Consider the following 25,372-nt stretch of genomic DNA (forward strand, 5'->3'; position numbering starts at 1 on the left):
AGATAAGAAGAAATGTAGTGTCTTTGGGTTGCAGGAAACAGACAATTTTTGTAATAATGCAATAAAGTAATAATGCACAAATGGATGCCATTAATGAAATTTCACTGCTCTTGGGCTTTCTAATCATGTTGGTAGATAAAAAGCAAGCACTTCAGATAATTCATTTAACTGGATAGCCTGTGCTCAGTCAGGATATTAAGAACACATTTTACATGTAGGACAGCCAGCCTTCAGCTAATTTAAATTTGAAGAAAAGGTCTACTGCTGCCTCAGGCGAGCAGTGTGCTCAGAATTTAGATACAATTGCAACCCTAGCCAGGCATTAGAATTAAGAACACTGAAAACAAGGTATAAATTGGCTATCTATATTAAATTAAGTCTAGACAAAGGCATATTCAACCTTGCATCTTACTAACACATCACTGCTTTACTGCAAAAGTTCATCTGGGAGAAAAACCAAGGAGCAAAATCTCCTGCCACTGAGGTGGGGGTGGGGAGTGGGAAGCTGGAACTTGAGGGTGTTGATGGATTCTTTTTAATTGTTTGCAACTCCAGCTGGTGGAGGAAAGAGTGCATTAGAAATTCCAAATAGGCAGTCTCGCTCATGAGTCTGAATATGCCTCTCAGTATTTATTCAATCAAGAAATATTTATAAAACTCCTACTATGTGCCAAATTTTAAACTAAGTGCTAGTAATTTAACAGTGACTAAGACAGACAAGGTACCTGTTTGAGAGAGAAATAAGTAAACAGAACAATTTCATGGTGTGATTAGTGCTATGAAGGAAATAAACAGGATAATACGACAGCATTACTAAGAGGTAGAGAAAAGGCACACTTAAAAAAAAAAATCTCTGAAGTTTTTATTGGCCCCCTGTCCTCCAAGGGGTGCCCCACTTCTGCTGCCTTAATGTCTCAGAACTTTGGTGTCATTGACCTCAGACACCACTTTGCCATTCACAATCGTGGGGATGTTGGTCTTTTGGACGGATTGCCTAGTATTGCTGTTACTCAGGGCATCACCAAGATTAAAGTCCTCCGTTCTTCCAGCAGGCAGTGGTAGCAATCTCAGCCTCTCTGACCTTGATGTTCAGCAGGATCTCAGACTCCTGGGCCTGGTGCTGCTCTCTGCCCGGTCGGGGACAGCTCTGATCCCATTGAGCTGCTCTGTCTGCATGGCATGACACGTCTCCACCTCCCTCAGCCTGCAGATTTCTCATGGAGACCAGGGTGTTGGGTTACTCATCTCCTAAAGCAATCAAACATACCTAACCATTCTCTTTAGAAGAAAAATTCTACTTAGAGGAGGTAAACTGGCAGATGGTTAGTGTTTGTTTTCCTTCCATAGCTCTAAGAAGATCCAAGCTTAGCTTTTTTCCAGAATAAGAATGGGTAGGTACTAAAGAATAAATCAAAGAGTAGCAATACAGCAATATCATTTATTGTCTCAATTTGTAACCTGAAAAAAAATTCATCTAAAGAAAACGGTTTAATCACGAGCTGTGCTGTTTTGTCTAGTTTTTTAAACTCCACAGCCATCTTTAACTATTTGCTCCTCAAGAACTATATATTCTCTAATTTAGCTCCACCCCACTGTCTCTAAGAACTGGGGTCAAGGTCCACAAAGTAGCTCTACTGTATTGTCATGCAATCAAATGTTTTGATTTGTAAAGCATCATAATGAATGGAACTTGTGGAAGAGAAATGATGAGTGGAATCTTAGCAAAGTTTCTTTACAGATTCACTGGATTTCTGGTTTTAGGTCAACCTATGTGTATATCTCAATTCCTGGCTTACACTCTTGTTCTTTTTGTTTAATCTTCACTAGAGGATATGTTTTCTTGATTTTAGAGAGAGAGAAGGAAGAGAAAGAGAGAGAGGGAGGGGAAGGAAGAGAGAGTCAGAGAGAGAAAGAGAGAGAGAGAAAGAGAGAGAGAAGAGAAACATTGATCAGTTGCCTCTCATACATGCCCTGACCAGGGATCAAACCTGCAACGTAGGTATGTGCCCTGACTAGGAATCAACCTGGAACCTATTGGTGTACAGGACAACACTACCACCAACTGAGTGCCAGGGCAACGCTCCTGTTCTTATTTAAAACCTCTACTGTTCATTTTTCTTCTTATCCTTATTCTACTACTTCATCAAATTAAAATTTTTTTTTATAGAATACTAACAAAAGAAATCCTGAATATATAACTCAAGAATAGAACTAAAAAACAAAATTTTAGATTCCTTACTTTCAATCCATGATAAAATCCATCTACAATATTTTATTTACCAAGTTTTTATAACTAGGTGGAAAGAGTAGGAATGCTGCATTTCCATTTCCATTTCTGCTCATTCAGGCAACCTAGTTTTCTCTAGCAAAATCAAAGGGCGGCATTTACTTTATTTTCAGTTGGGTACTTGAACTTGGCTATATGCCAGCTTGTTTCTATGGCCTTTAATACTATTAGATATGGGAAATGGAGTGGCACATTTGACTCTGAATGTCACACACCTTTGCATTTCTTTCTGCTTTCCCCTTTCCCCCATTTAATAAGTATGGTAGTATTTATATAAATAGTTTTCAAAACATCCTTGTATTCAAGGGTCTAATTCTTTCTCAGTCTACTTCTGAGGATCATCAAAAAAGAAGTTTCCTTTATTCCTGCCTACTCCTCCCCCAACACAGGCACATTGGAAAGCTTAACTGGAGGGCCAGATTCTTTGTAAAACCTAGCTCCTCTAGCAAGATAAACATGAATTTATGGACAGAAGTTAGGAAATGAGCAAGAAGGCTAAATTCTAATGCTTATTCTGAATCTTATCACTCACCTTACTTCTAATAGGTTTAGTTTAAACTTCAAATTCTCTTTTATTTTCCTGGTATTGCACAATGCTGGATAAGAAACAATAATCCATAGGGACTATGGAGATTAGACTGCACAGAAAGATTACACAGATGTCGTCATATATTTGCCACATGGTCCCTCTTCTCCACCTCAGACAGATGTAATCTGGAGCTTCAGACAGTTCCTTTGGAGACTGCCTAGTCTTTCCTGATGCCCACGATAAGGAAGATAAAGAAAGTTTTTATTCTTAAAACGATTAGGGTCATATCCCTTTTTAGATTTGTAGAAACATTATACAAAGAAATCTATCTAGTTGGGCTTCTGCTTTGTGCAGTCATTATTTATGATTGGCGACATAAACTTTTAGCTCAGATATGGGAAATTCAAGGTCAAAGATAGTAAACTACCATAAACAAGGATTCATGCTTATGGACTATGTTCACATGATCAAGCAATCACTTTAAATGGACTAATCCTGCCTTTTGATGACCTGTGTGGGACCAGTAGATTTCTGAGAAATGGTTCTGGCTTTGTTTCAAGTGCCCTTTACAATTCTCTTGACAGCCTTCTTCATTCCACACTTATGTTGTCCTTTTGGGGAGGGAGGAGGTAAAGGAAATGTAAGACTAAAGGGGAAAACTTTATATAATCCTATATAATAAAATGGTTATATGAAAATTGACCAAATGGCAGAACAACCTGTCGCTATGATGCACACTAACCGCCAGGGGGCAGACACTCAACACAGGAGCTGCACCCTGGTGGTCAGTGTGCTCCCACAGGAGGAGTGCCGCTCAGCCACAAGCTGGGCTGAAGGTGGTAAATGGTGGCAGGAGCCTCTCCTGCCTTTCCCCGAGGGCTCTGGACTGCTAAAGAATGCAGGCAGGGCTGAGGAGAACCTCCTCCCTAGTGCACAAATGTCGTGTACGGGCCTCTAGTACAATAAAAAGGGCTTAGGTATCTCTCCATAACTTGAGATTGTAGGCTAATATACTGGAACTATTGAGAAAAATCATAGTAGCTCCTAGTATATGGGAGCAGGAAATACAATCTGATAAATTGTATCCCCTAAACCCTGGCCTCACATTCCTATTAACTGACTGGTAGAAACGTGACTGGTAGAAATTCTGTGGATATAGTATTATTATGTAACCTTTTGGCTAGTTTAGCTGCCTTTCCATGGCCTGGGTCCTTCTTGAGGTACAGGGATCATAAGGATACTAATTTTACCAATTCCATTCATAAAGGGTATTAGTAATCAAAATTTACACAGGCTCTCTGCCAGACTGGCAGAAACTTAGGATTCTGAAAGTTCTACCACATCAATGGGCTAAAACAGCAAGTGAGATGATGCAGTGGAAGTACAGAGAAAACAGGTCAGGTCAATAAGAAAAAAGGGGGAAAAAGACCTTAAAATTGTACACACACACACATACACTCTCACACTTCCTCCCAGGTTAAGCCTGGCAGGAATGGAAGCTGTTAGGGCACTTGCTACAACTGTAGGTTTATAAAGACAGTCAGAACTCAGGAGTATAATTGCAAACCAACAACAACAACAACAACAACAACAACAAACAGCTTACATTTTATCCTTTTAAAAATTCTTCAGTAAACAAAGGCTTCTGTTTTCCCTTCTAACTTTTTGCCTTTGTTGATATTAAAAATAACTCCAAGGGATCATCTACAATAAATTCTCACTGCAATTCTTCATGGCAACGGTTGGGCTAAGATAAGAAATACATTGATAGAACTGGTAAGGAATTAATTTAGTGATTATTTGCAGATCTCAATATTATTTTCTCTTTCTTCACCATAACCAGAATGAGCTCCACTACTTCAGGTCATCTGTACAGGATTCCCTAAAAGCACTTTTCATGGATTAACTCAAACTATACACAGTCTGCTGACTCAGCAGAATCTAAGTGGATGAACTGCTCAATCATCAGACTAATGGGCTGCATCAAAAGTAACCAACTATCAGAGACATAGAGGGAGAAACTACTTCAAACAATTTGCACCAAAACTTAGAGAACCTTCCTTTATGAGAGGTCAGTGATCTAGGCAAACAAGAAATGCTGCATGGACTGACACGTTTTTAAAAGAATAAAAGAGCAGCTATGAATTAGTGGGAGTGGCTCTTTTACTCAGAAATTCTTGGTTAAGAATGCCTTTAGTAAAAAGGATGATACTCAGGAGCTGCCCAGAAAATATTATTTTTCTATCTATGGAAGATAGAAAGCAAACCTGTGATTTAATTCTAATCAACACTGTGTTTCCAGATACTGGTTCAAGGTCACCCCATTCTATCATAAATTTCATCTCCGCACATCTCTCCCTTCCATCTTATTAAGCTGCTCAGGCTGAGCAAAGAATATGAGAAACCTGTTGGGGCAAGACAGATCCTGGAGGAACTGATTACTAGAATTATACAGCCATTGAGGGCTATCATTTTCAAGAGGAAACATGCTAAAGACACACTTAATTTTTCAAATGTGCACTGCCCAATTTCTAGATCACTTATGCCTCCTGGGAAAACATGAATGGACCATCCTATTACCTATACAAGCAACAAAATGTAAAGGACAGAGAACTAGTTTGCCATAAAAATAGAATTTAATTCCTCAATCTGCTAATGACACATTGGGCAAACTTTAGTAAGTCTGAAATGCTTTATAATATTTCATTGAGTTGCTTAGAAATTATTCAATAGCTCTATATAAAAAAGTAGAAAAATGTAGTTTTAGAGAAGCAACATAGACACATTGAACTTAAAAAAAAAATGTTGTAAGGATATTCAAATTCATCTAGTTCTAACTATTCACTTCACAAAAGCCTAGAGTATGAAACCACAGAGCTCTTGGAAGAACCTAATATTTACACTTTTTGGCCTAATTTGCCTTTATAAATACTTTTGTCAAATAACTGTTTTGTGACAATGTGAGGAAACTGTAAACAAAACTCATACATATTTTTAAATTGGGAGAAAGGAAAAGAATACACAGGTCTTGACCTTAAAGTGGTCTGAAATGCCAAAACGAGCTCCTTTATATAAATTAAGTCTCTAGGGCACTACACCTTGACACGTGCCACATAAAAGGAGAAAACAGAGCAAACTAAGATCAACCTAAAAATGTTTTTATTCTGTATATTTACCAAATGAATAATCACACGGAATCTGAACAAATGACATAGTATGAAACAATGGCACTTTCTTCCTATAAATCCAACTCTATCATCTTATGTTTTCCTCACAGTGTCCCTTCTTAGCACAGAAAGCTTAGTATAAACTATTGAATGTTATACTGGAAAGCTGTGGAGGTATCCTGGCTAGAACCTAGGTATCGTCATTCCTGGCCCATGGCCTATTCTTTTTAAAAAATATATATATTTTACTGATTTTTTACAGAGAGAAAGGGAGAAGGATAGAGAGTTACAATAGAAACATCGATGAGAGAGCTACATCAATCAGCTGCCTCCTGCACACCTCCTACTGGGGATGTGCCCGCAATCAAGGTACATGCCCCTTACCGGAATTGAACCAGGAACCCTTCAGTCCGCAAGCCAATGCTCTATCCACTGAGCCAAACCAGTTTCGGCCAGGGCCTATTCTTTATTAAACCTGCTTTACTGTTAACCCACTGTGACAATTTGTATCCATAAATGCAACAATGTTGGTCACTTTTCCTAATCCCAAATTACAAGATTCACCCAGCAGCCTGCCTTTGGTTTTCACCATCAGCAGCTCTATTACAAACATAGATTTGCCTAACAGTGGCCCTGTCCTGTTCATCCTATATGATACATCAATAACAAATTAATCTACCTAACGCATGGCTCTACTTATCTACTCAAACAATTCCAATACCCACTAAGCTTCCCATTGTCTTCTAATCTCCTTGTTCTGAACCTACCTTTCTGGCTACATATACTTTATATTCCAGCCAAATAAGTCCAATTGCCAAAGTTTCTACTGTTCCTAGGACATACTCCACACTTCTCTGTCTGGTATCTTTGCTCACATTGTTTCCTTATTCCGGAATGCCCATCCTTACAATCTCAATCTCTAATACAACAAACCCTCCCCATCTTCCAAGGTCTAGTTCTAAGACCTCTGAAAATTCATATTGCTGTTTGCCTTTCCTAAAACTCCTTCTGGGACCAGTCTCACAAAATACCCTGAAATGTCTTTATGATCTTTTCAATCTGTGCCTATTTCTGTCATCATGCTGATAGAACAGTATTGAGAAATAGCTGGAAAAACAGTTGAATGGAGTTATTTCTCCAAAATGCCTCCTCAGTGTCATCAACTGCAGACATTTAATGAGCCAGCTAAGGAGAGAAAGTCTGGCTCTAATAATTAGGCCCGAAAGAGATGGATGAGCCATTTCTTCATCTACATGCAAGCCTCTTGAAATGGAAACCCGAGTGCCCTGTCTCTTATTGCGGGACATACAAATCTCACTAAGAATTGGAAAGTCATTGCATGGAGCTCCTCAGTAATATACAAATTCTATAATAACTGTTCAAACACCCCTAGGGATTTGTCAGGCTAGTATGTTGCTCCCTTCCAGAAATATAAGGAAACAAACATTCTCTTTCCAGCCAAGCCAACTATAGGAATCTGAATCTTGCTATTTGATGGTGATGATGTTGACAATAGAACCAGTATTCCAAGCTATTCTGGTATTTGTACTCCAGATACCATTTGCATGTATTTCTCAAGCTGTAATTTTCTTAGGCTATACTCCCAGAAACTAATTTGTCTGCAAAGAGAAACCTAATCACCTTCACATCTAACTTCTGATACTGATATACTACTATCTGGCATTTATGTTTCTATCCATTACAGACTTACTTTTCCAACTTTATCTCAATCTAATTCTCTTCACATTCAAATATTTCACTGAAACAGATCTTCCTCAATAAATTTAGTACTTTGACACTCTTTGGCTTGTCATTCCTGTAATTCCTTCCCTCTCCTCCCACACTACTTTGTGTATATGTGCAAATCCTGTCATTACTCAACATGGATCATGCACTTAAAATGTGTCAGAATAAGATAAAGTTAAAACATGGCCCTTGCTCTTTTGAGTTTACAGTTTGAATCATTCCTTAAGGCTTGGTTAAAATACTATCTTTTCCATGAGTTTTCCTTAAATTCTTAAAAATATATATATATTTCAGAGAAGAAGGGAGAGGGAGAGACAGAATTGTCAATGATTAGAGAAACATCATTGATTGGCTGCTTCCTGCACACTCCCAACTGGGGATAAAGCCTGAAACCTGGGCATGTGCCCTGACCAGTAAATAAACCATGACTTCTTCCTTCATAGGTGGACCCTCAACCACTAAGCCACACCAGCCGGGCTTTGAATTTTTAACAGAAGAAATTTCTCTTTTCTGAATTTCTGTAGCAATCTTCTCTTATAGAAATTTTGAATTAGTTCTTAAAATACAAGATAAAGAATTATATATATAAAGTTCCTGGAGGATAAGTAACTAATTTCTACCTCCTTACTACATCTGGAGGAACACTCAACAAATATTCATTCATTCAAAAAAGTATTTAATTCCTATAAAATCCACCAAGGTTTTAATATCTACTTAAAAGGAGCCAGGTGCAAAAATGCAAGATTCTTGCCTTTGTGGAGCTTAATCTAGAGGAGGAAACTCATGAAATATATAGAGAAGTAAATATGTGTAGGTATATATACACTGTACTTAAATTGTGGTAAGCGATACGAAGTAAACGCAGTACAGTGGTAAAGAATAACAGTAAAACAACTAATTTGTATGGAGTGGGGCAGGTAAAGAGAGAAAGAGAGAAGTCCTAATGAGGTAACATTTAAACAGAAAGATAAATTATTGGAGTTGCGAAGAAGGGCAGGGAGCAGCATCCTAAGGCAAAAATAGAATCAAGGGCATGTAAGGAAGAGAGGCCAATGAGATTGAAGAGGCAGAACGAGTATCAATTAAGAAGGCTTCAAAGATTATCTTCAGGAAATTAAATTTTATTCCAAGGGCAACTGGAAGCTATTTACAGGTAATAAGCAGGGAAGTGATATGATTAGCTTATATTTTAACAGAGTATTTTGGCTGCTGTGTAGCATAACTGGCTTTATCTGTTTGTCCCTAATAATATTTCCTGCTCGAGTTTTTCTATGAGGCATTCACAGAAGCGGGGGTGGGGGGTGGGGGGGGGTGGGGGGTGTGTGGAGGGGGGGGGATTACACAACCATGGGCTGTAATACTTTATTTTGCCAGAATCCAGAAAGACATCTGTTAAAACTTTAGAGAGATTAGGAGAACCTCCTAACTTCTGGGTTATAAAATGGTTTGAAGGGCAAAACTGAGGAATATTCTACAAGAATTATCCAGTTTTATAAGGGCTCCTAAAATGACATACTACCCTTTGTAGGAGAGAGTTAAGCTTACAGAATACTGTTAAGAACAAGAGTACGGAGTCAGATGGTATTAAGTCCTGGCTCTGCTAATTTCTAGCTGGATATCCTAGTGACATTTCCTACAAAGACCCATGGAACTTTAGATTGGCAGAACTATTATAAAGGCTGTTAAAAGGGCTGTGCCCAGATTTCAATAGCACTTGGGTAAATGACTCAATTTTGGTAGTTGCTCAATAAATAAAAAATATGATGAAAGTAGACTAAGCTTCCTCAGAACATGTACAGCAAACTAAGATACACAGCAAATGCTCAATAGATTTTTATTGGATTATACAATCTGTAATATACAGATTAGTGATATGGTACAGATTGTATATCGTGATAAACAAACCCTACTTTTCATTCATACCTCTCCATATATAAGTAATAAATCCAGACTTTATGTGACTCTTTTTTTAATGCCCTGTTTTAGGGATAGTGTAGAAAGCTAAACTGAATCCAAGATCTAAATTCCGGTCTATCCTACTCCATAACTTTGTATTCTTTTGGATATAACAGTTATGTCATGGTTTCTCAGTTCTGGCATTATTGACATTTGGGGCTGAATAATTCTTTGCTGCATTATAGGATGTCTAACAGTATCCCTGACTATTACTCACTAAATGCCAGTAGCACTATATCAGCTGTAACTACAATACAAAATGACTGTGGACATAGCCAAAAGTCACCTCACCTCACTGAGAACGACTTTTGATCTCCAAGTCTCATCCGAAACTCAGGGAAACATGAAGATAATATCTGTCTTGTTTTCCTTCATAGTTATTATATTATCAAATAATATAATGAATGGGAAGAAATACTGAGAGAGAGAAAAAAGAACATATGATATATGTAAAAGCATTATTAATACTCTGTAATCATTATTTTCTGTGAGTACCCAATAATGAGATTGAAGAAAAATACATCTTGTTTACAGAATGCATTTTAAGGCTTAAGGCTATGTGCAGTCTAATATGCCTTTTTAGGTGGGTATTCAATAGATATTGGTGGCTGAGTGATTCTAAATCTGGGTCCAGCAGTAACTTCATTTACTTTTGTGGCATGTTTTCATGTTTTGCTACTGAGCTACAACAATGTAATATGTTTCCACACCTACCTTTACTTGACAGACAGGCCTGGATTAAACAAGAATGACTATTCATTTCACAGATGGAAAACTGAGGTATGGAAGATTAATTGACTAGCTAAAATCATGTAGCAGTCAGTCTAGCAGCACTGTGCAATCAGAATCCAGATTCTATCCTTGAGTCCAATGCTCCATTACTTGTATGGTACTTTCATCCAACCATCTTGCATTCCTGTCTCTTAATACAAAGATAGCTATTTGCCTTCTAGGGCAACAACAACAACAAAAACTGAGATAAGGGAACAGAGTTGTAGTTTTGAGAGAAGCTTAGAAAGAAATATACTAGACCTATTTCTATTGGGAAGCACAAGAGGATATTCCCTACTTTTGGGTTAGATCAATATCATGTTATCCAAGCACCCTATCAAGTCTACCAGGTATGAGGTCCTTGCCATTAAGTTGTCCAGGAAGAGCTAACTCTAGTTGTTATTTACCTCCAGAGTAGTTGTGTCTTGCAACTTAACTATGTTAAGGCATACAATTTGTGCTAAAACTGTGCCCTGCAGTATTGGCTGCTCCCCCTCAATGTGCCTCTAAGTAGTGAGAATGTACTTCCATATACTAGTAGCTAGAGGGGCAGGCCATATGTCAGGGGAGGGAGCAGGCTCCTCAGCTGTTTCCAAGTTAGCCAGGCCTCTAGCCGCTCTTTTTAAACTGCCCGCATTATTCTTCCTAGAGATAGAGGAGATAAGGAGATAAGGTGCTTACAGTCCCAGAGGGAAAAAAAAATTCACAAAAGCTTCAACTGCCATTCTGCTTCATATTTCCAGTGTCAGAAACAGAACTTTTAAAGAATAACTCATAAAAAATGTAATAATTTATTTTACTCCTTTAAACTACCAGACCACCTCTGATTTTTATTTTATTACATTATTACCTGTGTACATATCTTACTATTGCCCCCTCCCCCCCACTTCCCATACATGCCCTCCTTCCCCAGAGTTTTGTGTCCATTGGTTGTACTTATATGCATGCATACAAGTCCTTCGGTTGATCTCTTATCTCCCCCAGATTATTATGCCTCCATATGAACGGACTTTCAAAGGCTGAATGTTGTCACAGAGAGTCATCACTCCCAACCATTGAATTCAACAGTCTTCCATAATTCTAAGGAAACATGAGTGGGAGCCCACCTTTACCTTTATTATTACTATAGTTTCAAAGAACATAAGACTAGAAATTAGGAAATTTTGATTCTAGCCTACTTTTCCCAAAACATTATGTAACTTAATCTTTATGGTCACAGTTTCCTCAGTAGAGAGATGGAATAATTCATCTTTGGGACCAATTTCAATGAGAAAAGTTTAGGTGTGTATATTTCAGTGAGAAACAAATGCATACTTATCTTTTTTCTTTTCTTTTTTTAAAATATATTTTATTGATTTTTTACAGAGAGGAAGGGAAAGAGATAGAGAGCTAGAAACATAGATGAGAGAGAAACATCGACCAGCTGCCTCTTGCATACCCCCTACTGGGGATGTGCCCGAAACCAAGGTACATGCCCTTGCCCGGAATTGAATCTGGGACCTTTCAGTCCACAGACCGACGCTCTACCACTGAGCCAAACCGGCTTCGGCTGCATACTTATCTTTTCTAAATGCATCTGAATATTAGTTGATTTGCTGTAGACATTCAAATAGTTCTTTTAAAAATATTTTTATTGACTTGAGAGAGGAAGGTAGAGGGAGAGAGAGAAACATAAATGATGGGAGAGAATAATTGATCGGCTGTCTTCTGCATACACCACACAGGGGATCAAGTCCACAACCCGGGAGGGTGCCCTTGGCCGGGATTGAACCTGGGAGACTCAGCCCCAGGCCAATGCTCTATTCACTGAGCCAAACCGGCTGTGGCTAGGCAACTCTTAAATCACTCAAAAATTTGAGAACCCCAGATCTGAATTATAGAGATATACAACATAGGTATATAGTATTAGGAATTTAAGAATTGAATGTTTAATAAGTGAGAACTTAAAAAAAAAGTAAAGATTCAACTAGTATCTAAAATTAAACATTTATTTTGATATTCTAAACGGACACAGAGCTAGCATAGTCTCACTTGAAAGTTTACACACACCACACCTAATAACCAAAGAACTTTCTGGAGAAACACTGAATTGACAATGGCTCATCTATGGGATTTGGCAGAGGTTTTTACACTCACTGTGTGAGTAAAATCTCTTGAGTTTCAGATGAAGGGGAAATTATATATTTTCTGTAATTTTATTTTTCTAAATTAGTTGTAAAATACAGGAGCTGAACTACAGAAAAGATAACCCTCAAGTAGGAAATGCAGTGCTTTGTGTGAAGAAACTGTTGGATATTAATTCTTAACATGATTAATAAAATTAAGACTTATTCCCAGTTTAGCACTGTAGGGTCTGTCCTAACAACTCCTGCCTTTCTGAGATTGGGAGTTCACTTTGAGATCCGAAATAGGTCACCAAAAATAAAGAAAAACATGAGAAGGAAGCTGTGGGCAGAAATGGTATTTCCCATTTCTTTTTTATGGCAACTTTCCCAGTATAGAGGGAGCTATACTCATTCTCTAACTGGTAAAACTGTACCTACTGGTTGTGTGCCCTTGGGCAAATTATTTAATATCTCTGTGCCTTAGTTATAAAATCAGGATAATAAAAGAATTGCTTTAAGGATTATTACCAGGAGTTCACTTCGGTAATGGCATAGTGGTTAAGTTAGTTTCCTTTAAAATAGGGATAAAAATAGCACCTAACTCATGACAGTGTGCACCTCAACACACAGCACACATCCTAGGCCAGGTGTCGGCAACCTACAGCTCCAGAGCCGCATGCGGCTCTCTTGAAGCTTTACCGCGGCTCCGACAACTTGCAAGCCTGTGTGAAAATGAAGGTAACGTCTTACAGCCCTGATGTGCTGACACTGTGCTCTGAGGTTCAGGAGCAAAAATCCCATTAACCAGGTAAATTAAATATTTTAATTAGCTATTAATTTGCAAAAATATATTTTACATTGTTAAGTGAAAAAGTCTTTTCTTCAGATTGACAGCTAACTGCATGATCCGGTACATAGCATTAAGGTAAGAAACTTAAAACATATATTTGTTTTAAATGTCACAATGGTTTTGCGGCTCCCAGGTTTTTTTTTCCTTCAAAAACGGGTCCAAGTGGCTCTTTATGTCTTAAAGGTTGCAGACCCCTGGCCTAGGCACAGTAAGCCCTCGATAATATTTTTGTTACTTTTAAGTAATCTATTGCTCTTTCTAAACTTGGCATAACTATAGTTCCCCAAGTTCTTTGATTTGTCCTTCAGCCATCACTCCACAGCTAACCTTTCTTTCTAACCTCTGCTGTTCCCAATTTGGGAGTTTTGAGGGTGTGCCAGTGAATCCTACCCACTTAACTTCACTGGCAGGACACCCTTCACCTATGTTGTATCAGGCGGTCAGCAATTTGCTTCCAATCTGAATCTATTTTCTTTAAAAAAAAAAAAAAGTTTCTTTTATCTTTATTGATTTCAGAGAGGAAGGGAGAGATAGAAACATCAATGATGAGAAAGAATCATTGATTGGCTGCCTCTTGCATGCCCCCTACTGGAGACTAAGCCTACAACCCAAGCATGTGCCCTTGACCAGAATCGAACCTGGGACCCTTCAGTCTGCAGGCTGATGCTCTATCCACTGAACCAAACGGGCTAGGGTGATCTGCATCTATTTTCTTTGCAGCGTCTCAAAATTTCAGGCTTCTCTCTCCCTCTTTTCTAATGATAAAAGATGCTTTTTATGGGGGGAGGGTGTTTTCCTACCATGAAGCAATTCTCCAACACCAACAGGGTATCTACAATTCAATACAATTCTGACTTTATCTACCTGTAGATAGAATCAGATTCTAGAGGTTGAGGGCTCAGACATACAAGACTGCTTGCCCTCCACTTCAGATGCCAATCATAACTCCAAGCTGTTACCCTTGCTTCTGACTAACTGACTATAAATCAGGGGTTCCCATAATCCCCTCTCCTTGGGTTATATTTGCTAGAGAGGCTCACAGAACTCAGAAAACCCATTTACTCACGAGATTGCCAATTTATTAAAATGGATATTAAAGTATACAAATCAACAGATGAAAGAGGAGATATATAGGGTAAGGTCCCCAAAAAGACATAACAAAACACACCTTTTCTGTTCTCTTCACTTAGGAAATATCAAGTGTTTTTGAACCCCTGTGACAGAAATGGGATAAAGACTAATTATATATATTAATATATAATGATAATTCAAAATAACACACTGCTCTTTATTTTTATATTTCTGTAGTCATTTCATTAGGATTTTGGAGAGGAAAAGAGATGTGCTCAAAATGCCATCATGAAAAGGAAATATATTATATTGTTTTTGCCCATCTTATAGTGTCTATATTTTAGCTTCTTAAGAGTAGGTAAGAGGTGGATTTAGAATTGGAATGCTACGGCTTAAAATTCTACTCCTTAGTTCTAAGCCATAACATGGCATCATGCATCTGGTGGTATTTCTGAAATCATAATAAATGAAATTCTTTTCATGGTTAGTTTCTAGAAAGTTTATGGGCCTTTTATAAGGTGCCTAAATAACAGGTAGAAAAAGCCTAGTGACACATCTAGCTTAAGCTACTCAGCAGTATTTTCTCTGGGAATCTTACATCTAAATAAGCTTATATTGGGTCGGCAAGTAAGTAATTGCGGGTTTCACACATATATGGCTTCAGTTGAATTTTTAGGTTTGCAGACGTAGTAAAAATGTAAAACACATTTTGTTATTTGATAGTTGGCTATTCAGCTGTTAATCAGTAAAAAAAGTTTTTTGATCTGTTTTGTAGTTTTCGTTTGGTGTTCGTTGAAAAATGGAAAATCAAAAGGAACATTTTCGCTTTCCGGGGAACAGACAAGATGGCGGAAGTGGAGCAGAAGAAGAAGCGGACCTTCCGCAAGTTCACCTACCGCGGCGTGGATCTGGATCAACTGCTTGACATGTCATATGAGCAGTTGATGCAGCTGTACAGTGCCCGGCAGCGGCGGCGGCTAAACCGGGGCCTGCGGAGGAAGCAGCATTCGCTTCTGAAGCGCCTGCGCAAGGCCAAAAAGGAGGCCCCGCCCATGGAGAAGCCAGAGGTGGTGAAGACACACCTGCGGGACATGATCATCCTGCCAGAGATGGTGGGCAGCATGGTGGGCGTCTACAATGGCAAGACCTTCAATCAGGTGGAAATCAAGCCTGAGATGATTGGCCACTACCTGGGTGAGTTCTCCATCACCTACAAGCCCGTGAAGCACGGCAGGCCTGGCATTGGAGCCACCCACTCCTCCCGCTTCATCCCTCTCAAGTAGTTAATAAAAAGCGGACTTACCTCAAAAAAAAAAAAAAAAAAAAAAAAAAAAAAAAAAAAAAAAAAAAAAAAAAAAAAAAAAAAAAAAAAAAAAAAAAAAAAAGGAACATTTTCGTCATATTTTGATTTTTTATTTCCACAAAGGGAAAAACGCATCGCAAGCTCATAAAAAGTTATGTGCTGTTTATGGTGACGAAGCCTTAAAAGAACGGCAGTGTCAAAATTGGTTTGCCAAATTTCGTTCTGGTGATTTTTCACTCAAAGATGAAAAACGCTCTGGTTGTCCAGTTGAAGTTGATGACGCCCTAATCAAAGCAATAATCAATTCGGACTGTCACAGTACAACACGTGAGATTGCAGAGAAACTTCATGTATCACATACATGCATTGAAAATCACTTAAAACAACTTGGCTATGTTCAAAAACTCGATACATGGGTTCCTCACGAACTGAAAGAATCACAGTTAACGCAACGCATTAGCAGCTGCGATTTGCTAAAGAAACGTAATGAAAATGATCCATTTTTAAAACGACTGATAACTGGCGATGAAAAATGGGTTGTTTACAACAATATCAAGCGGAAAAGATCGTGGAGCAGGCCAGGTGAACCAACTCAAACAACATCAAAAGCTGATATTCATCAAAAGAAGGTTTTGTTATCAGTTTGGTGGGATTACAAAGGAATTGTCTACTTTGAACTCTTACCACCCAACCGAACGATCAATTCTGATGTCTACATTGAACAACTAATGAAATTAAACAATGCAGTTGAAGGAAAGCGGCCCGAATTGACAAATCGAAAAGGTGTTGTATTCCATCATGACAATGCAAGGCCACACACATCTTTGGTCACTCGGCAAAAATTAATGGAGCTTGGTTGGGATGTTTTGCCACATCCACCATATAGTCCTGACCTTGCACCATCTGATTACTTTTTGTTTCGATCTTTACAAAACTCCTTGAATGGTAAAAATTTCAATAATGATGATGATGTCAAATCGTACCTGATTCAGTTTTTTGCTAATAAAAAACAGAAGTTTTTTGAACGTGGGATTATGATGCTGCCTGAAAGATGGCAAAAGGTCATTGATCAAAATGGGCAATACATTACAGAATAAAGTTATTTAGTTCCATGAAAAAATTGTCTTTGATTTTCTTTAAAAAATCCGCAATTACTTACCTGCCGACCCAATATTTGGAAAGGTGGGACCTCCCTGGCTGAGCTGAATGCTAATTAAGTCTTATAACCCTGTCATCTGTAACTATAGAAGTTATAGTCCACCAATGGGTCTGGCTGTTTCATATACCACAGTTTGTCAGAGCTATCACACAGAAAGTATATGAGTGCGTAAAGCATGGCCCATAGACAAGTTTCTTTATTCTAAAACTAGTGACCTGTTGCACAAATTTGTGCAGGGGGAGGGAGGGTAGTGAGAAAGGGGTGAGAGGTGTCCCTCAGCCCAGCCTGCACCCTTTCCAATCTGGGACATCCCTCTCGCAATCCGGACCACTGGCTCCTAACCACTCACCTGTCTACCTGTCTCATCGTCCCTAACCACTCTGCCTGCTGGCCTGCTTGCCCCCAACTGCGCGCCCCCTCCCCCTTGCTGGCCTGCTTGATCCCAATTGCCCCCACCCCCCATCAGCCTGATCACCCCCAACTGCCCTCTCCTCCTGGTCTGTTGCCCCTAACGGCCTCTGCCTTGGCTCTGCCACCATGGCTTTGTCTGGAAGGTCTCCAGCATACTACTCTTTTATTAGTATAGATAAAAAAGTCAACACTAAGTTTTCTCTTCTACATGTATAACTTCATTAATTTATAACCTAGAGTTTGTATTAACCTAAGATACACTGTGATCTTTATGACTTCATACACATAAAATGAGATTTGTGGGGGGAAAAGGATATTTGTTTATTTTAGTTGCATATTCTTAGGTAATTCCTACCAAGTATGCCTAGCTCTATAGCTACCACGAGTGTGTAGCTAAATAAACAAGGTTCCAAATTTTTAACTGCAGCACAAGGAATGGCAAAGGGAAGTTATGTGTTAACCATTACTTAAACATACACAAACACACATTCCTCTCCAAGATAATTTACTTGGCCTTTTGCCCCTTCCTGAATCAAATTAGGTGTGCACAGGGGTAGGTGCAAGGTGTGCCATGCATGCTGGCAGGGAAAAGAATATGTCACCTGAGAGAGTGGCAAAGTAGAGGCTATATTACTCTAACATCAACCCAAACTCAATTCATCAAGTACTTATTAAGTACCTTGTATCCCAAAGTGGGGAATTTGGAATGGAAGAGGATGGAAGTACTGCCTGAAACCTGCTATTTGTAAAACCAATTTCATAAATGGCATAAAGCACAGAGAGAGAAAATGATGGAGGTGAGAAAGGGAAGGAAGGAGGTTAGCAGGTATGGTCAAAAGGGTAGAGGAGATAATATTAATTCTGATCTGCTTATGGCCCCTAGGTCCCCAAAAGGTAAGTGATTATTATGACCCATTTCACAATTATCACATCCCCCAAAATAAAAACAAAACACAAAAAAACTAGAAGCCAGTAAGATACTCATGTAAACAGATAGGTATTAGTTAGCTCTCTGGTTTATTTATCTTTCTATTTTTAGTCCCTACACGGACTCTAATAATCAGCTAATCTTCTGAATCCTCTATGTGGTGTGAGTACTGGTAAAAGTAGATGGGAGATAGTCCTTTTTTATTTTTTAAAAATATATTTTTATTGACTTCAGAGAGGAAGGGAGAGGGAGAGAGATAGAAATATCAATAAGGTGAATCATTGATTGGCTGCCTCCTGCATGTGCCATGATGGAAATTCAAACCATGATCTCCTGGTTTACAGGTAGATGCTCAACCACTGAACCACACCAGCCAGGCGAGACAGTTCTTTTTTTGTCCTGAGTTAGCAAACTAGCTCCTGAATAATATCACACTGAACAGCACTAGAAAAATCTATATAGGATCATGATGGAGATGACTTTGTCAAGTTTGCAATTCAATATCATTTTGGTGAGGCTGCCTATACTTGGCCTTTATTTAAGATGTATTATAGTCTCTGAATAACAAGAAATAAAAATTAAGATATTTTCAAGAAAAATATACCTTATCAACTCTTTCACTGTTCACTTGCAATTAAAATTTCATAGAACATCAGAAGTCATTAATTCCCAGTCTGATGCACATGCCCTTTGAACCAGCAATTCCACTTCTAAGTATCTATTGACACATATGTGAAATGTTATGGGAACAAAGTTATTTGTTTCAGGACTATCTGTAAAAGCAAACTAATGAAAATACAACTTAAATGTTCATTGCTAGGGCACTGTGATCATCTATAATAATAAAAGCGTAATATGCTAATTAGACTGGAGGACCTTCCGGACGAAGCCAGGGCTGCGTGAAGCTGGTGCCAGCAGCCAGGAGAAGGAAAGCCTACTCTTGCATGAATTTCGTGTATCGGGCCTCTAGTATGTCTATAAAATAGGACACCTTGCTGTCATAAACAAGAATGAGGAAGCTCTTTATATACTGCTATAGAATGATCTCCAAGGTATATTATGAGATGAACAAAGCAGGTGCACTGTATGCTATCGTTTGTAAAAAAGAAAAAAGGAAAAAAATTATACGCATGTTATTTGTAAACACCTACACTATCTTTGGGGGTAGGGGCACAAGAAAAGTGGCAACAGCCCAGCCAGTGTGGCTCAGTGGTTGAGAGTTGACTCATGAGCATGAAAATCACGATTTGATTCCGGGTCCGGGCACATGCCAGGGTTGCAGGCTCGATTTCCAGGAGGGGGAGCGCAGCAGGCAGCCCATCAATGATTTTCTCTCATCACTGATGCTTCTATCTCTCTCTCCCTCTCCCTTCCTCTTTCTGAAATAAATAAAAACACTTTAATAAAAATAAAAATAAAGTGACTGGTCAGATGTAGTTTATTTCACTAAACATCCTTGTGTAGCTTTTGAATTCTGAGCCACGTGAATGTAATTACTATTTTTAAAAATTACACTTTAAGTCCAACTCCTTTATTTCACAGATGGGGAAACTGGGGTGCATGTTATTGAATAATTATATTATATTCTTTAGTCAACTGAACTGTAACATTTGCTTCTCACATAAGGCCTCTGTAACACTACGCTAAACACTGTCCCCAAATCTCCCATTTCTCCAGAGGTTTTACCAAGAAGCAGCTAAGCAGGAGGGGTTTCTGAGCTTTACATATCCTGTTTTAGCAGCAAATAACATAGAAGTTCCTGTTTCTCTTGCCTACTCTCACCTTTCTGTACAAAGAAGATCAAATGTACAACTACATTTTCACAAAAGCTTTAGAAAAGCTTTATTTGCCTTGTCCGAATAGGACAACTCAAATTTGATACGTCAAACAAACAAACTGAAAAGGTCTTTTAGTTATGCAATGATAGAAGGGCCTAAGTCCAATGGGGAGTATATCTTCCCGCTACTATACTCCATTTCTCTTTTGTTGTTGACTAAGCCACATACTGGAATAAAGCAGTCATGAGATGTACCCTTTTACACTCCTCTTACTGGATCCTTCAGTAATCTTGACACATTTCCAATGTATTAACCACGAGTGTTTTAGTATGATTTAGGTAAAGTTTTCAGAGTTTTATAAATGGTGTGATAGAGGGGAGAAAACACTGGATTAGGTATCAGAGGCACTGAGCAATAGACACAAGTTTACCGTTATTAGCCATGTGACATTAAACCAATTACCTAAATCCAACAAGTACTATGTAGTTCCTTTATTGCAAAATGGATATAAAAATACCTACCCTGCCGAAACCGGTTTGGCTCAGTGGATAGAGCATTGGCTTGTGGACTGGAAGGTCCCCGGTTCGATTCCGGTCAAGGGCACCTACCTTGGTTGCCGGCACGTCCCCAGTGCGGGGTGTACAGGAGGCAGCTGATTGATGTTTCTCTCTCATCGATGTTTCTAGCTCTCTATCCTTTTCCCTTTCTCTCTGTAAAAAATCTATAAAATATTAAATAAAAAATAAAATAAAAAAATAATAATACCTACCCTGCCAACCTCATGGGTTTGCAAGGATCAAATAAAATGTCAAAATAGTTCCTAATCTTAAGGTATAATAAGTATGAAATATAAATACTAGCTTACTTACTCATTAGTTGATAAAATTAATTTCCGAAAAATGCTCAAATCACAAAGAGGGCTCACTTTCATGTCACTTAAAGTATACAGCCTTGTATAGTTTGATTTAAAAAATACCAGCTGTCAGATTCATATATACAGCTTGACTCTTGAACAACACAGGGGTTAGGAGCACCAATCCCTGTGCAGTCAAAATCCACTTATAACTTTTGTTTCCCCCCAAATTTTAGTGTTCCTCAATATCTGCAAGGAATTGATTTCAAGAACCCCTGGGATACCAAAATCCATGGACATTCAAGACTCTTATATAAAACTAGAGGTCTGATGCACGAAATTCATGCAAGAGTAGGCCCTCACAGCCACAGCCACAGCTCTGATCCCACAGCTGCTGCTCCGGCTTTGTCCAGAAGGTCGAAGCATATTACACTTTCATTATTACGGATGATGTAAAATAACACATAGAGTCAGCCCTTCGCATCTGGGAAAATACTGTTTTTGACCAGTTGGTTGAATTCAGGAATGCTAAACCTGGAGGATACAGAGGACTGACCATATATTTAATGGGGGGGGGGGGGGGGGGGAATCCACATGTAAGGGGACCCATGCAGTTCCAAGCCATGCTGTTCAAGGGGCAACCATTTTGGCAAAGCACTGCTTTAACTGCTTTCTCGTTCTAATCAAAGGCAGGCAAAGGTACCCTTCCTTAAACATTTCTCTTTTTTTAAGATTTTATAACTGATTTTTAGAGAGAGAGGAAGAGGGAGAGAGAAACTTTGATGTGAGAGTGAAACATGGACTGGCCTCCTCTTGCATGCCCGGATCGAGCCACAATGTGGGTAAGTGCCATGACTGGAAATAACACTGGCAACCTTTCTGTGCACAGGATGATGCTCAACCCACTGAGCAACACTAACTAGGCAAACTTTTCTTTAGTTATATAGAATTTCAACTACTTAGATCACATGTTGTTGGTTTGCCTGTGAAGAATACTGGGAATTAACTGTGTGAGGCAGAAACTGAAAAGCACAGGGCTAGGAATAGATGATCTGAGCTCTAGATCTGGCTCTTGGGGCTTATTATTTGCATGACCCTAAGGAACTGAGTTTCTTCATTCATTCAAATTTATGTGTACCTATTGAATAAATGTATTATGATCAACCCCAATCCTTAATAAACTCAGTCTTGCCTGGCCGGCATAACTCAGTAGTTGAGCGCTGACCTATGAACCAGGAGATCACGGTTCGGTTCCTGGTTCAGGGAATATGCCTGGGTTGCGATTTTGATTCCCAGTGTGGGGCATGCAGGATGTTTCTATCTCTCTCTCCCTCTTCCTTCCACTCTGAAATCAGTAAAAAGTATATTTAAAAAAAAAATAAAGTCTGGTGGAGGAGAGATACATACAAATAAAAGACAATATAAGATGTACTAAGGTACAAATTCTGCACAGGGTTGCATGGGAGCTGATAAAAAAAAAAAAACCATCTGGAAAGGGAAGAGAAAGGAATGGGGTACATAACTGAAGGTACACAGTTAGCAGCATTCCTCTGCCCTTCATTTCATAATTGAACCACTATGTTCTAGGTGAACAATTCCATTATTTATTTAGGGAAAGACTCAACCTGGCTAAAAAAGCTCCTCTAATATTTCACTGGCTACTAGAGTTTTGCTCTCTTTATGAGTTCCCTTTATGAAATGATTTCTCTTTATGAAATCATTCCTCATGTTTCCTTTTGCAATGCATGCTTCCATCTCATTATGCTGTATTGCATAATGTCCTCAGCCTACAAAAGCAGGTTGTATACAAAAGCCTAAGGCCTTTGTGTAAAGGAAAAGAGGTAGGGTGGACCCTTCTCAACCTTTTCCTTCTCTGCAGGGCTTTGCATTCCTAAGGATGGGCCCCTCCTCTGTGTGGGGATGTTACCTAAATTATAAACTATTACTCAAAGCGGTGGAACTTCAAAAGCATTTCCTGCCCTGTCTCTTCTATAAGATTTCTCTTGGCATACACTGCTAATTTTAATGTATTAAGTATCACTCTTGACGAGTTCTCACACTTAGTCACAAAGTACAGAAAACTTTTGATTTTTAAATGGGTTTCTTATGCTAAAAGCTGCTTGTGGGAATGGAGGCATCAGCAACCTGCCCTCTTTCCGCCCTTCTATTTCCCCAGTTATGCCTGGCTTGCCAACTTTGATGGCAGCTATCTTGATGCCACCTGGCCACTGACTTTTTTGCCATCTCCCACTACTTGAAGTCATTTTGTCACTGTAAACACTGGCTTTTCCAGTGATAATCATATCATCCTTTTCTCTTGTGTAGCAGTTCCGGTGAGGAAGGTACAAAGAGGAATCAACAGCAGAACCAAAGTGGAACAAGAGAGGAACACACTTAAGGATTAGAGGACTCTTAAGAGTATGGTATAAATTGTTACTTTTAGAGCAGTCATTGAATTTTATTCACAGTCAGCCTAGAACCTTTATTTTTCTCAATTAAAAACTGATCTATAATCCAACCCACCCCCCAAAACTGGATTGAGGTTTTTAACAGATCAATACCAGTGTCCCAAATAGTGTTTACCATGTCTTATCTCATTCAATTCCACATTCTAAGGATTATTAGAAAAACGAAGTAGTTACTCACATGGAGTGGGAAAACTTTTACTTTTTACTTCATAAACTCCCAAGCCATTTGAATTTTTTTTACATCACTATGTCATTTAGAATAAAAAATTCCATTTCCTACTGAGCTAAGTATAAACTTGTCACCTTGGCCCTCAAGGTATTGACAAATATGGTCCTGGTCTCCTTTTCAATTTTATTTTATTTTATTTATTTATTTTTTTAATTTATTGATTTTTTTTTACAGAGAGGAAGAGAGAGGGATACAGAGTTAGAAACATCAATGTGAGAGAATCATCGATCAGCTGCCTCTTGCACACCCCCTACTGGGGATGTGTCCGCAACCAAGGTACATGCCCCTGACCAGAATCGAACCTGGGACCTTTCATTCCGCAGGCCGACGCTCTATCCACTGAGCCAAACTGGTTTCGGCTCCTTTTCAATTTTAATCCCTTACTTCCCTAAGTATTGTTACTGGTACTGTTGGTACTGTTGGTACTGTTGTCTTATATACTCTTAGCAAACTATCCCACAGAACTCTCTAACCACTTAACTGATCACACACTAGCAAAGCTATTCTCCAATATCATGGGAGCAACACTTCAGTTCTCCCTCTCAGTGGAATTGTGTGCTAATAAAAGGGATCAGTTGTGTTTGTTCAAAAACAATTTATGCCAGTCTGCTAATTATTGTAAATATATAATTTAATGAAGTATTGTGTAAAGCAATGAAGTATAGATGAGAAGAGAAAAACAACAGCTAAAATTAATTGAGTAGTTACTACCTGCCAATAAGTGCTTATGTATTAACTCAGATAATCTTCAAAGGAACCCTAAGAACTAGATACTATTATTGTTCCTGTTTTGAAAGGAGGAAACTGAGCAACTTTCCCAAGACCTATACAACTAATAAATAGCAAATAATTTGGCTCCAGAGCTTAAGAATCTAGTAGTAGTTGTTTCTATGAAAACCAAGTTGAAAGCTTTGGAAGACTAGGTGAAGATGATACACACAACCACTCAACTTTACTTGTATGTGAAAGTAGCCATAGATAATACGTAAAGAAATGAGCCTGGCTGTGTTCCAATAAAACTTTATTTACAGAAACAGGCAGCAGGCTAGGATAAGATTTGGCCCTCACACTGTAATTTGCAGATCCCTGAACCTACATTCCAAGAAAAGGCTTATGTTAAAAGAATGGCAAAATATGTTTATGTTTTAAGTTAAGTAAAATGTTTAAAGTCTGTGTGTAACTAATATCTGTATGATTCCCTGCTTTTACTTACTTTTTCAGTTAACTAACTACTGACCCTAATTGTATCAGATAAAAAGGCAATTCTTAACTTATAAGACATTTTTGCCTACTTTCCTGCCTTCTTGCTTTTGCCAAAGCCACCCCTTCAATCTTGGAAGTATTATTTTCTCACTTCCACTTGGAATCCCACTCAACTTCAAGCCCATTATCTAAACCTACACCCTCCTCCAAACTAGACATGATCATTTCTTCTTTTGAGATTCAATGATTAATTTCTACCTATGGGACTTACTTTATGTCTTCTATTATGGCTATTTGTATACTTCCATTATCCCCACTACTCAACTATTAGTGACTAACTCATTTTCCTATCTTAGGCAATATCCAGCACATAGCAGGTTTTCAGATAATATTTCCTGAATTGTGTTCTAACATTCTTTTGTTTTTAGTGACTGGACAGAAAGAACATGCACAATACCAAACCCTCAAACCTATATTCAATTCATATACCTATTACCACACCTATGACTTAACTTTGTTGTAACTTTAAACTATTGATTTAAAAATGCATTCACCAGT

The 25,372-nt window shown here is 38.6% G+C and overlaps 2 protein-coding genes across 4 annotated transcripts in view; one reads left to right on the forward strand and one right to left on the reverse strand.

Moving 5' to 3' along the window:
• SLC31A1 (solute carrier family 31 member 1) overlaps window positions 1–25,372 on the reverse strand; it is a 35,441-nt gene that overhangs the window by 7,621 nt on the left and 2,448 nt on the right. Inside the window, exon 1 of one of the 3 annotated variants that reach the window (XM_036432969.2) lies at window positions 413–562. The exons of the other annotated variants lie outside the window; for them this stretch is intronic. The gene's annotated coding sequence lies outside the window, so the exon portion shown is untranslated. Of the gene's footprint in view, window positions 1–412; window positions 563–25,372 lie in introns of those variants that run through there. 3 annotated transcript variants of the gene reach the window in all.
• On the forward strand, window positions 15,306–15,787 carry LOC118716157 (40S ribosomal protein S15). Its single transcript, XM_036432976.2, has one exon. It carries the CDS (start codon window positions 15,328–15,330, stop codon window positions 15,763–15,765), a length of 438 nt encoding a protein of 145 aa, XP_036288869.1. The 5' UTR covers window positions 15,306–15,327; the 3' UTR covers window positions 15,766–15,787.

Source organism: Pipistrellus kuhlii, unplaced genomic scaffold (assembly GCF_014108245.1).
Source record: "Pipistrellus kuhlii isolate mPipKuh1 unplaced genomic scaffold, mPipKuh1.p scaffold_m20_p_12, whole genome shotgun sequence".
Classification (NCBI taxonomy): Eukaryota; Metazoa; Chordata; class Mammalia; order Chiroptera; family Vespertilionidae; genus Pipistrellus; species Pipistrellus kuhlii.

Coding starts and splice junctions, on each gene's coding strand:
- LOC118716157 (XM_036432976.2), top strand. CDS start 15,328: ATGGCGGAAGTGGAGCAGAAGAAGAAGCGGACCTTCCGCAAGTTCACC.